The sequence below is a fragment of the Rhagoletis pomonella genome, unplaced genomic scaffold (assembly GCF_013731165.1).
Source record: "Rhagoletis pomonella isolate Grant_MI unplaced genomic scaffold, Rhpom_1.0 Rhpom_scaffold_00002, whole genome shotgun sequence".
In the NCBI taxonomy this organism is placed as follows: Eukaryota; Metazoa; Arthropoda; class Insecta; order Diptera; family Tephritidae; genus Rhagoletis; species Rhagoletis pomonella.
In genome coordinates, this window is record NW_023458556.1 from 35,905,263 (window position 1) to 35,917,854 (window position 12,592).

The 12,592-nt window shown below is 33.5% G+C and overlaps 1 protein-coding gene across 1 annotated transcript in view; it reads right to left on the reverse strand.

Annotated features, from left to right (window-relative positions):
- Positions 1 to 7,538: 7,538 nt before the first annotated feature.
- The window catches only part of LOC118753144, a 16,190-nt gene continuing 11,136 nt past the window's right edge, over positions 7,539 to 12,592 (reverse strand). Inside the window, exons 10-16 of the mRNA XM_036488014.1 lie at positions 9,537 to 9,680; positions 9,138 to 9,477; positions 8,869 to 9,071; positions 8,443 to 8,790; positions 8,214 to 8,379; positions 8,011 to 8,146; positions 7,539 to 7,936 (exon numbers count right to left, since the gene is read on the reverse strand). Coding sequence (XP_036343907.1) covers positions 7,723 to 7,936; positions 8,011 to 8,146; positions 8,214 to 8,379; positions 8,443 to 8,790; positions 8,869 to 9,071; positions 9,138 to 9,477; positions 9,537 to 9,680 — 1,551 coding nt within the window. The 3' untranslated portion in view covers positions 7,539 to 7,722. The remainder of the gene's footprint in view (positions 7,937 to 8,010; positions 8,147 to 8,213; positions 8,380 to 8,442; positions 8,791 to 8,868; positions 9,072 to 9,137; positions 9,478 to 9,536; positions 9,681 to 12,592) is intronic.

A 12,592-nucleotide genomic window follows, 5' to 3' on the forward strand; every position in this document is an offset into this window, starting at 1 on the left:
TTGGCATGGCTATTAAGTATCATCAAAAATGTATGTATGCATATTAGACAAAATTTTTTATTATTTTAGTTTTCCAATTTAAACATATATATTTTTTTTAATGAAGAAAAGATGATAAAAAGTGTCAATAACAATTGATTGCGCTTCATTTATTACTAACAAATATACACTAATGTAAATAAGAGTATGTTAAAAGGTGTAGCAAGAGCAAAATGGAAAAAAAGTTCACTTAAATGAGTCGTTTATTTTGAAATTGGCGTAGGTCATTTCAGGCTGTTTGAGCTCTGTGAACACTTCCCTTTATCTGAACGCTTCTGTTATTCGACTTCATTAGCCAAAGGTAAACTGTTTATGAATGTAGAACGATTTAATGTTAGAAGTACCACCATAGGCCAAGAGTTAGGAAATGACTTGTGCCACTTTCAAAAAAATGCTTGAAACATATTGAAAACGACGGGCTGTGGTCCAGCTGTCAAATTATCTTAACACGTACTCGTATGTAGATAATTATTTTGGCGGCGACAGAGCTACGCTACGACTATGGCTAGGGCCAGCTTAGATCTATTTGTATTTTTCCAGCGACAGATAAGGTTCTTTCTCTAAATTTATGTTAAACTCGTATGATGTCGCTGCCGCGTTCAAAAAATGCATGTCTCCATCTACAAATCGTTTAGATAATGAAGCGCAGCTCGTCATTTTTAATGTGTACAGCACTTAAACGGCTCAAATAATGTGAATTTTTATTAACAATCCTTAGACTAGTACGCAGACAGGCATATTTGTATAATAAATTACATATTTATATGCACAGCTCCGATATAGACGATTTGTAATAAAGCTAACAAATTTTTTATTCAATAAAATGCAATGCAATTTTGTTTTTAATGTACACATGTATGTATATATGCATACAAGGAAAAAATAAAGCTAGTCCTAAAATGAACATATTAAACTTAAGAAAATATAAAACTTTAAATTAGTACATATATACAAATGAACCTTGATAAATTGCAGTAGACAAACGTAGCTAAAGCAGACAAATGAAATAAAAAGCTTGCAACAGTTGGTAAACTGCAGCGCGAGACTAAGGTAAACAATAAAAAAAAAATTCAGCTTTCAAGTAAAACAACTAAAAAAAAAACAGTAAAAAATGTTAAAAAAAAAATGAAATGAGTCACGGAAAATATGGCTACAAATAGCGATTAAAAGGCATCTTTCTTTGCCACAAAATTTTGTACAATACAAAAAAAAAATTAATAAAATGCTACACATAACTAACCACTAACTAACAAATGTACATATGTATGCATACACAAGTATATGGAAATATGTATAACAATAACAACCCCAGTTGTTAAGTTCAGTGTTGGTAAATTAAAACCGATTTCCCCCTGAATGCCAAGCATATATTTTTTGGGGAGCGCAGTTTTGCTATTACCAACTACACATATATACATACATTTATGTACATGTATAAATAAACGTTCAACACAACTTAACTGATACTGAAAACTAAAAACAATAACATTAAACGAAGTTATTTATAATATTCATAGCTAATAACAAACAAAAAAAAAACAATTGCAAAGCCAAGAAATTTAAAATTTCTTCAAGCAATATTGAGTTGAAGTACGTGTCACGAATTTTTGTTATTTATTTTATGCTGCTGTTAATTTATTTATAGATGCAAACAAACATACATACTTACATGCACTTACCTATATATATATTTACAAATACATACATAAATTATTTATATCGATTAAAGTTAATTTTTGTGTGTGTTTTGTGGTTATTTTATGTATCAAAAGCAATATTTTTTTGTGTTAATGATTTTTTATTTTGTTTAAAAATATTAAAACAAACTTAAACAATTAAAAAAAAATTTTAAAAATTAAACATTGTTATAACTATTTTCAATAACTAAAAATGTTTTATTTATTTGTTTGAATTTGTGTGTGTAGAGACAGGTAGGCAGCAAAGCAGTTACATACTACATATTTATAACATAAAATCGTAGGCAGTGCAAAAAAGCTAAATACTACAATAGTTATACATACATATAAAAAGGAGCAGAACATGCGCCAACACATAGATTATAATAAAAACTAACAAAAATTTGTAATAAAAAAAAAGAACAAGAACAACAACATGACTAGCAAATAAATTAGCCTGCAACAACAGCAAATATAAGAGGATAAATTCAAATCAAGTGAAAAAAATGTTTAAAGTGTATTTTTTTTAGTGTACTAAGAAAATTGCTACTTAAATCAGAAAAGAAGAAAACAAACAAAAGAAAAAAAAAACAAAGAAACAAATGAACAAAACAAAGGTCTTTCTTTCATTGAAAATATATTTAAAATACTAAAAGAAAAAAAGAATGCATTTCATATTTTCCTTTCAGCGCTGCATTCCATTCCATTATGGCGGCCGTCGTTTCTAAATAGCGTTCACACTCCGAAAGGCAATGAAGAAACTCTAAAACTGATTGCAATAGCTTCTCTTCGGAAGCGCCGTTAAATTGTTGGTCACTTCATTTGTGTGACAATATCAAGGCGAAAGTTCCAAATCGGAGGGTGAAGCTTGGCCAAGGACTTACATATGTAGCAAATGTTTTTTTAGTTATTGACACAAGTTGGAGATACAAAAATACCCATTAGCCAGATTTCCACTTGGCATTTAATAGTCGTGTTCCCGTGGTTTATCCAGCTCATTTTTACGATTAATTCCCACGCGAACAATCTGGCGAGTTCTTATGGCGGTTAGCAGCACTAATTTTACATAGCAGAGTAGGTATTTGAAAAATTGTCTTCACTAAATGGGGAAAGGAGTAAATTTAAACAGAGACCGTACGGTTTATGGGCTTTGTAATAAAAATCGTAATTTAACCATTAAAATTGAATTCATATTTTTGCGATAAAATTTAATCGTTATTTTATGATTTTTAACCATCGTAATTATTTTATTTTTATTTTTGCGATCGTTTCATAACCTTATTTTCCGATTTAATTTTATAGGTCCTAAAGAATTTAAAACGGCCATAAAAACAGTTAAATTATAACAGTTAAAAACGATTGAACGATCATTGTTGGCTCAAAAAACAGAAATAAAATAAAAACGAGTTTGCAATGATCTAAAAATTAAATTCTGGGTATTAATGGTTATTTTCGGTGCCTGTATTTAAACGAAATAATATTCATTTAAATAAATATTTAACATAGAGGCGAATTATTTGAAAGAAATTAAAATAATGGCAGAATATCTGTTTCAGTCATTTGTCAATGCCACGAAGCCCAATTATCAGTGAAATAAAATAAACTGACCGATTTTGCAATGATTGAACCAGGATCACAGCATTATTGTTGTAATTTCGTAAAAAATTGTTGTCCATATCCCGATCATTGGTCACGGGAACAGAGCTAATGATAAAATTTGGTATTAAAAAATTCGGATGTCATTGCGTTACTCAAAATAATAATTGAATTCGTTTCCGTATGACGTTGTTGAGAGCGCAAAATTGTTTGTAATTTTAATGCCTTGTGAAAATGCGACGTTAGTCTGTGTTGGAAAGTTTCGGTTTAAAATATATATATTTTTTTATCGCAGTGTAACGATGAAATCGACTGCTGAGTGGAAAAACGTCGATCTATCTCGGCAGCCAGCTCGAAAACGCTCTATCTCAAAAAACTTTTCAAGAACGCCCTATTTAGGAATTCGTTTCAAAAACGCCCTATATCAGCACATTTTCAATACATTTTGAAGTGAGATAGGGCGTTCTTCTACTAAATTGTGAGAGAGGGTGTTTTTCAATAGAATTCTGAAATAGGGAAAGTGTTTGAAAAGTTTTTTAAGATACGGCGTTTTCGAACTGGCTGCCGAGATAGGTCGATCTTCCACTCAGCAGTTGAAATGCAGGTGTTCCAATATTCTTTTCAATACAATCTTAAAGAACAGACACATCGGTTAACTCAGTGTGAAAGCGAGCTCGGGAATCGGCTAATCTTTACATCGGCTAATCTTCACAAGCGTTAGTGCTGTGAATTAGAGCTCTCGATTTTGTTCGCACATTTTCAAACAGCCCGGGTATATGAGCAGCGAGTACTCGCACACTTGTTCAATGCTCATTACTCGAAAATTTTCGAGCATGAGCTCGAGCAATTCGAGTTTTTTCGAGTAATTTGAGCAATGTTTTTTTTTATTATATTGACATTTTTGATAGCAACTTTTTAAATTTTTCAAATTATTGATATATAATGCAAAGATTGTTACATTGGTATTTAATAATATAATTTATTTAACATGAATTAGAAAGCAGCTGCTGACAAATACAATTTACAAATTTTCTTTTGTTTATGAAATTGTTCAAAAACTCGAAAATTTTGAACAAACATTTGAGCAGTTGAGCAATGAACGAGTTTCGAGCGAGTATCGAGCTACTCGCATTGCTCGATACCCGGGTATCTAGAGCTCTAACTGTGAATTCTTTTTGCATACAAAGTAGTAGAATTTCAATTTAGATTTTAAGTTGATAACTCCGTTGAAAGTGGAGCAATGCTTTCAACTGGCCAGTTTTACACGGCGATGTCATTAGCGGTGGCAATTGTCGCCCAGTGCATTACTTTGCAACTAGTTTCTAACCAGTTCCGTTGTGGACAGTTTTTTTATAAGAAAACTTTTTTAAGATTCGATTTTTGGATATTTTTTCCGTTTTTTCTTTTCTTTTACAGATTTCATGTTTGTTACATATTTTATAAAAACAAAAAAAAGAAAAAATTTTGTAAGGGGCACACAACCATTTAAACTCATTAAATCTGAAAACTCACAACTGCCTCCACCGCGATCTGAACTCACGACCAATGATGCTTGAGTCGGAGGTCTCGTTAAGCTACTTTCATATTGTACGAGGAGTGAGAATTTGTACACTTACTAACACCGCAAGTTTCAACTGTCCTGCTCTGTAGCCGTTTTGCACTAGTTCAGAGATAAGTAGTTCTGAAATATTTAGTTCGGAACTAGCCCTTTGCCACACTGTCTCTAAATTTTTCTGCAGGGTATTAGTAAAACTATCCCAACAAGCAAAATAAACTTAAAGAAAGTTTTTTTTAAGTTTTCAATTATAAACATTAAGCTTACAAAACGTTGCTTTTTTGTTTATAAAACGCTTGAAAGTAAGCGTAATATAATCGAAAAGGAACATTGGTTATAAGCGTAGAAATATAAACTTGTAATAAATGTTCAAAAGAAAGCTTTTTATAAGCGTAAAAGAGTAAACTTATAATAAAGTTTCAAAAAAAGTTTTTTATAAGCGTATGAATATAAACTTACTAAACATTTTCAAAAGAAAGCTTTTCATAAACATTTTTATAACCCTTTATTTAAAGATATTTCATTAAAAACTCATACATAGAATGCTTAACAACTAGAAACTAAACGAAATGCGAATTTTCGGCGGACTCATCTACAGTCGCGAAAATATAAATAGGGAATAGACATTTTAGCATACAAATTCACAATAACACATACAAATTAAGCATAAAAAAGTTAATTATTACATCTTGTTGCGTGCTTTCAATTACTTGCGGTTATTGGCAAATTGGAAAAGCGACATCGATGCAGCTATATATTCCGCTTCATCGCCGCCATTCTCATTGATGAACTTTTCTGAAAAAAATTTAATACATTTTTAATTGAATGTTAAACTAAGAAAGGATAAGGGGAACTCATCATTTGAAGACTCGAATGCTCCACCGATTAGCGCGGGTCCTGGATTGGACTTTTTTTACCACATCGGTTTTATTAAATTTTTTCTTTTCATAATATATTTTAAAAAACGTAAACACGTCTCTTACGATTGAAAAAATTTTATATTTACTACTTCATGTCGTTGGCATTTACATTTCATTTATAAGTTTAAGTTATTTATAAACATTCGCTCTCAAAACTTATTAAAGGTTTATTTGAAAACACTTTTAATAAGCTTAATATTAAAAATGCTTATTTAACGCTTATTATAGCAAACTTAATTTAAGTTATTTTTAAAAACGTTTACTGAAATGCTTGTTGGGATCTGACGAAACCTAATACACACAAAATTGTGAACGAATACGAATGCAAGTATGGACAATCCTGTATACTAGCGAGAACGAAACAACATATTTTAAAAGGATATGTAAAGTCACACTCACAGGAAAGCATTCATCAGATTTTTCAAAATCGCCGTAGAAATCTGCTGTATAATCTGAGGGGTTAATACTTCTAGTGTTATACTTAGAGAATTCATCAGCGATCAGTCAGTTGTCCCGAAGGGTATTACCATTATCATCACCATTTCATTACCATTACCAATCCAATTATAATTACCATTTCAATTACCATTACCAATCCAATTATCAGCCTCATTGCATAAGTCGTAAATTAGGCTCAATTGTACGACTCGACAACATTGGCATTGTCTATTGTGCTGAAATAAGTAAATGAAAATCGTCGAAAACTATGTAATGCTGCCAAGTTTTTCCATTTTAATACATTAATTTCGGTACAATTTGACTCTCGGAAAACGGCTTGCATTCGACACGACTCTCTCAATGAGGCTGTATAACTATCATTTCAATTACGATTACCATACCACTATCATTAACTTTATGCTATTTGTGGCCTATTATTAATTTATCTCGGGTCTCGAGTTCAAATACTATTAAGTATGAACATTATTATTATATAAATACATAGATCTTTCTCTCGAATACACCAAGGGCCGCCTCACAGAAATAGCTTTCCATAGTGCATTACTACAGATAGAAAATTACCCATCATGAAGAGTTTACTATGTGGGTATTCCTCGATACTTGGGAAGGCTTCAAGAATATCTGCATAGAGGCGTTGCTGGAGGGTTTTCACTCTATCAAGGTGGCGTTCTTTCTCCGCTGATGTGGTAAAATTTTTAGCGTTTTCTCTCTTTCTTTAATTTTTAATCTCGTTTGATCTGTCTATATTAGGTCCCCTGCCTTTCTTTCTTGTCTTCAAAACCCAACTGCAAGACGTAATGCCCTATCAAAAATAAAAATTCCGTTTGCTCAACGCTACCAAGGCGTTATTGTGGTATGCTTTATGCAAATTGTATGGCCATGAGACTTTTTGGCAGTTACTTGACGCGCCCATTAAGGGTTGACTGCAACACTCCCAATTTTAGATTGCACACTATGGATTGGTGTACTTACGAGTCACTGCCTCTCGCAGCTAAGGTAGAACAAGTGAAAAGTGAAAGAAATGCCCTCTTCTTCGTCTGGATCTGGCAATTTGTCAAAACAAAAATTGTATTACGATTAATGCTTGAAATCCAACGCCTCTTCCTACTATCTTGGCACCATTATGGGCAAGGAATTGGTCTATGTAGTTTCTTATCGATCGAGTTAACTAACATAAACCTAAAATTCAAACAGTTTTTAATTCCGAAAGGCCAATATCAATAATTACAAGCTTTGACTTAAAACACTTTAGAAGAATGTCTGCGATTTCTAAAACTAATTTTACGAAAAAGATGTTTTTAAAGAAAAAATTTATTAGGTTAGTAAATGTACAGGCTTAAACTTGTGACCCGACTTCGAATTTATATAGGCATAAGAAATTATTAAATATTGTTTTCAGCATTGCTACAGAAAAGTTTTTTACAACGATATACCTAACGAACGCGAAGGCATTAAGTAAAACTTGCTTATCCATCGCCTATAGCTCGTCTCTCAATTTTGTTTCGCGCTGCTCTGCCGGGATGTGGGCTTTAAGTTGGCGCCAGAAGTCCATGCGACTCCTATAGATACCACGTTCCATTTGTAGTATAGTAAACTCTTCCGGTATTTTGTGTCCCAAATGGGCATAATTCACGGGATATCCAGTCACGGGCTCCCAATGAGGAAGAGCAGATTGCGCAGGCGTAGGATTGCTGTGAAAATGATTTGAGTAAGTACCAAAAAAAAAAAAAAAAACTAAACAAGAATCAATATTTTGAAGACGCACCCCTCTGTGGCAAAATTCACCCACATTTGAAGTATAGCCTCACGCAATTGTAAGTCATTTGCAGTTGGCGAGGCGGTTATGAATAGTTTGAGTCCCAGCGGAAAGAGATATTGCAATTCATCAGCGTGGCAGACACCTGCCGTATATATGCATGTAGATATGTTAGCTCGTTAAAAATGTCACAATAAAATAGCTATCTTTACCATAATAATCTTCGCTTCCACCATTTATAACTTCCGTCAAACTCGCTGGACCGCGATGTTCAAAGAGATATACGTAGAAGGGTGGCAAATCTAAGGAGCTCTGAGCCTCCACCCGCTGGCGGATATACTCATCAATACCAGCTAAAAACCAACCGTCCGAGTGGAGCTGTCAAACAAGACAAAGGTTAGCGGTTTAAGCCTGGTGTATTTGTTTTCGAAAAAGACTTACGTTGGTAAGGTTTTGATGATTGCGTTTGTCATAGTTATGGCCTTCCTTCAAGTAGAGCTCTTCAATCTTTCGCGTAATCTCATCACGCACTTCTGGCCGATGATGATCGTATTGCAGTTCGATTGGTAGAACTGTATGAAATTGTTGCTTATATTCCTCCAAGAGGCCAGGCAGATTGAGTAACGGCGCAGTTTTAAGCAAACCCTCCTCGGAGGTGGCGCCAATCATGAGTGGTAAGGAAAAACCATGTGGTACTACGCCATCGCGCGGTAAAACGGTGAGGAAGGCGCCCTTATGTGTTGGCTCCACGACCGGTTGAAATGGCACCATAGGATCGAATTCGAATTCCTAAATGAGGAAAAACAAATGAAAGCGTGCATTTAGTTTTTGGTAAGTTATTGGTGGGTAAATATTTCGACGACTAACAAAAAATTCATAAAGCGTAGCGACAATATCGCTAGCTTTCTTGGTGCGTAGACAGCGCAGTATTTTTTGCCATTTCTCCGCTGGATTACAGCCAACCAATTGCGCCGCCTCTCGAGCACGCTTTGCGGCAACGCCCTTATGCTCTGGCTGTGCCCACGGATTGAAATAGGTACCCGATTGAACGATAGCTCTGTGGAAGAGACCTGAAAATGCATTTGTATATGTACATACATACGTATAAATTTTCGATGAATTATATGCCTTCATACCTTTCGTTAAGTCTGAGTACAATTGATATGTTACGCTAGCGCCACCTGCGCTATTACCGAAAATTGTCACACTTTTCGGATCTCCGCCGAATGCGGCAATATTTTTCTGTACCCAACGCAAAACCTCCACCTGATCTTTCAGTCCGAAATTGCCAGGACAATCTATAGTTTCAGTGCTAAGGAAACCGAGTGGACCCAAACGATAATTGCCCGAAACGAGTATGATATCATGATCGAGCAAATAATTTGGCGGATAGAAGCTGCTTACGCCAGAGCCACTTACAAAGCCACCGCCATGTATATGCACCATAACCGGCAGTGGTGTCGAAGTTTTGGGTTCCTTTCAAGAAATGTAATATTTTTGTGAACATTATGGGATAGTAATAGACAGTAACTCACCTCTGGAGCGTACACATTTAGGTAGAGACAGTCCTCACTGCCGACGATTTCCGATTGTCGTCTGAAAGGATCACGATGCATGCATAATTCGGAATCTTGTATAGCCAGCCGTTCTCCCGTCCAAGCGCCATATGGCACAGGCGGCTAAGAGAGGGGAGCAAGATAAAAAAACGATAATAGGTAAGTATGTATGTATGTAGTAGCGAGGGCTAAAAACACAACACGAAAGCGACGAGATAAGAATGCATGTTCTATTTAAAGCTATAAAATTTTAGCACTTGTTTTAAATCTTTTGTGTGTTTGTCTATTCCATTAGATTAGATTAATTGCACATTAAATGCCAAATGAGGGTGCATTTGTTTGGTTTTCACAATTGCATGCTTACCTACATATAGTGACTCAATCAAGTGACCAAGTGCTGATTTCTTTTTTTCGTAATGTTTTTCGAGCTAAATCTTGTTGGCTGGTGATTAATATATACATAAATCACAGTTTCAAACTTTATTGCAAAATATAGGATAATTTAACACATTTTCATCAAAATTTCAACTTTTTTATCTAAGTCTTTACAACATTTTTGGGTATGCAGTTTTAGAGTCAATACAATTTTATTGCAATGAAATGCGAGTTTCAACCGGCTAAAAAATTACGTTGATTTTTGCGAATCATCAGACTAAAACTGCATGGGCTATACAACTGCATACCCAAAAATATTCTAAAGATTCAGTTTTAAAAGATGAAATTTTGATGAAAATTTTTTGAATGTAAAAAAATCAACACGTTGTCACTTGTTTGAGTCACTGTATGAATATATGTACATATTTACAACATGTAAATACATATTTGAAGACATTTTTGTAAAGATGCACTAACACACTACGAACCTGCAACCATTTTATTAGTCTTAATTCATTTGCGAATTTAATTTAATCAATTTAAGTTGATTTAATTTAATTTAGTTTAATTTGATTTAATACAATTTAGTTGGTTTAGTTTATTTTTAACTAGCCGGCCACGGATGCGCGAGGCTTCGCCACGCGCTGATTGTATGCATATGAATGTACATTTACGTATTTGGAGAAAAAAATCATATGTCATCATGCACTTCGTTTATTATATACATAAAAAATCTTGTCTTAATCCGTTCAGTAGCGTGGTTAAAATATATCTCGCCATTTCTTTATACTATGTATAGATGTACATACATATGTACATATATTCAAATTAGCGAGGAAGAGAAGAGGAAAGAAATACGCGAAGAAACTAAACAAAAACATCAAAGTAAGCGTATTTTATTTGAATTTTTTTGTTTATTTAATCCTCTCACCCCCTAGGATTGTTCTACATCGAAAAAAGTATACCCCTTTTTTAAATTTGGAAATCAAAAAAATATTTAGAAAGATTTCCATGTATTTTATATGGGGAAAAAACAACTTTTCGTAGAAGTGGTAACGAATAGTTAAACATCAATACCTTTCTACCAGAAAACTCTGCTTATCTGCAGGAGATTCCCAATAATAATACCCAATTTTTATTTAACCATGTTTTGGTTGCAACTATAATTTGTAGGTCTGCCAAAAACCCACAAAAACCCTGAAAAATGCAATGGAACGACCAATGAAAAATCTTAGTATTAAAATTTGGTTAAATAAACAATGGGGTATTATTGTTGAAAGTCTCCTGAAGAGAACCAGAGTTTTCTGATCGAAGAATATTGACTTTCAAGAATTCTATACCATTTCTACAAAAAAATTTATTTTTCCCATATAAAAATACATGGACAAATTTGAGCGCTTTGAGCGACCTCTAAATATTTTTTGATTTCAAAATAAAAAAATAAGGGTATACTTTTTTAGATATAGAACAATGCTAGGGGGTGAGAGCATTACAATTCTGACTTTACTATATTTGGACCACCCTAATGTACATACATGCTCACATATGCAAACAAAAAAAGCATCAGCCTCTTACGCTTTTTTGAATACAGCACCTAACAAAAAAAAACAATTTTGAAGAGAGAGCGCCTTCACGTATAATACCTTTATTCATGATTATTGAACATCTGAAGGCCATGCCTTTTCACTGCACCTCTCACTTTTTGTATTCATACCATGTTCGAATGAAATAGTAATTTTTAAATAGATGGCAACCCTACTCAAAAAGTAATACATTATTGAACATCTAAGAGCTGAGCCATTTTATTTGACACCCCATTTCTGGTAATCCAACGAACATTGCGGGTCTTATAATTTTTTAGACAGGTGGCTACCCTATAGGAACTCGAAGGTCTAAAGATAATATTCCTATCGATACAGATTATACTTAAAAAATTTCCTCTAAATCCGTTCGGTGGCGTGGTCAAAATATCTCAAATTTCCTTTTCTACTATGTATAGAAGATAGTAAGTTTAAATAGGTGGCAACCCTACTTGAAAAATAATAAAGCTTTTGTACACGCTAAGGCCATGCACTTTCATTTGGTATCTAATTTTGTAATCCAACAAACGGCGAAAATCTTTTAACTTTTTAATAGGTGGCAACCCTACTCAGAAAAATAATACATCATTGCGCATGTAGAGGTTAAGTCTTTTCGTTTGACAGTGATGGTACAGAACTGATGCCTACGCTTATTATGATTGAATATAGTATTTTTATTAACATGTAGCAACTCTATTAAAAAAAAATATCAGTGCTTTTCTAGAGGCCAATCCCTTTTATTTGACACCCCATTTCTGGTAATCCAACGAACGGTGCGGATCTTATAGTTTTTTAGACAGGTGGCAGCCCTATTAAAATTCTAAGTAAAAAAAGATCCCTCTCCTGTCGACACAGAGTATATTAGAGAAAATCTCGTCAAAATCCGTTCAGCAGTTTTCGAGATTACCGCATTCAAAGAATCTCGACTTTCCTTTATGCTATGTATAGATTAAATAACAAAAATTTTAATGTATTTTATTTTATAAACTTTTTTATGTATTTGTTTCATTTAATTCATATTTATTTAATTTACTTTATTTTATTTTATTTTATTTTATTTTATTTTATTTTATTTTATTT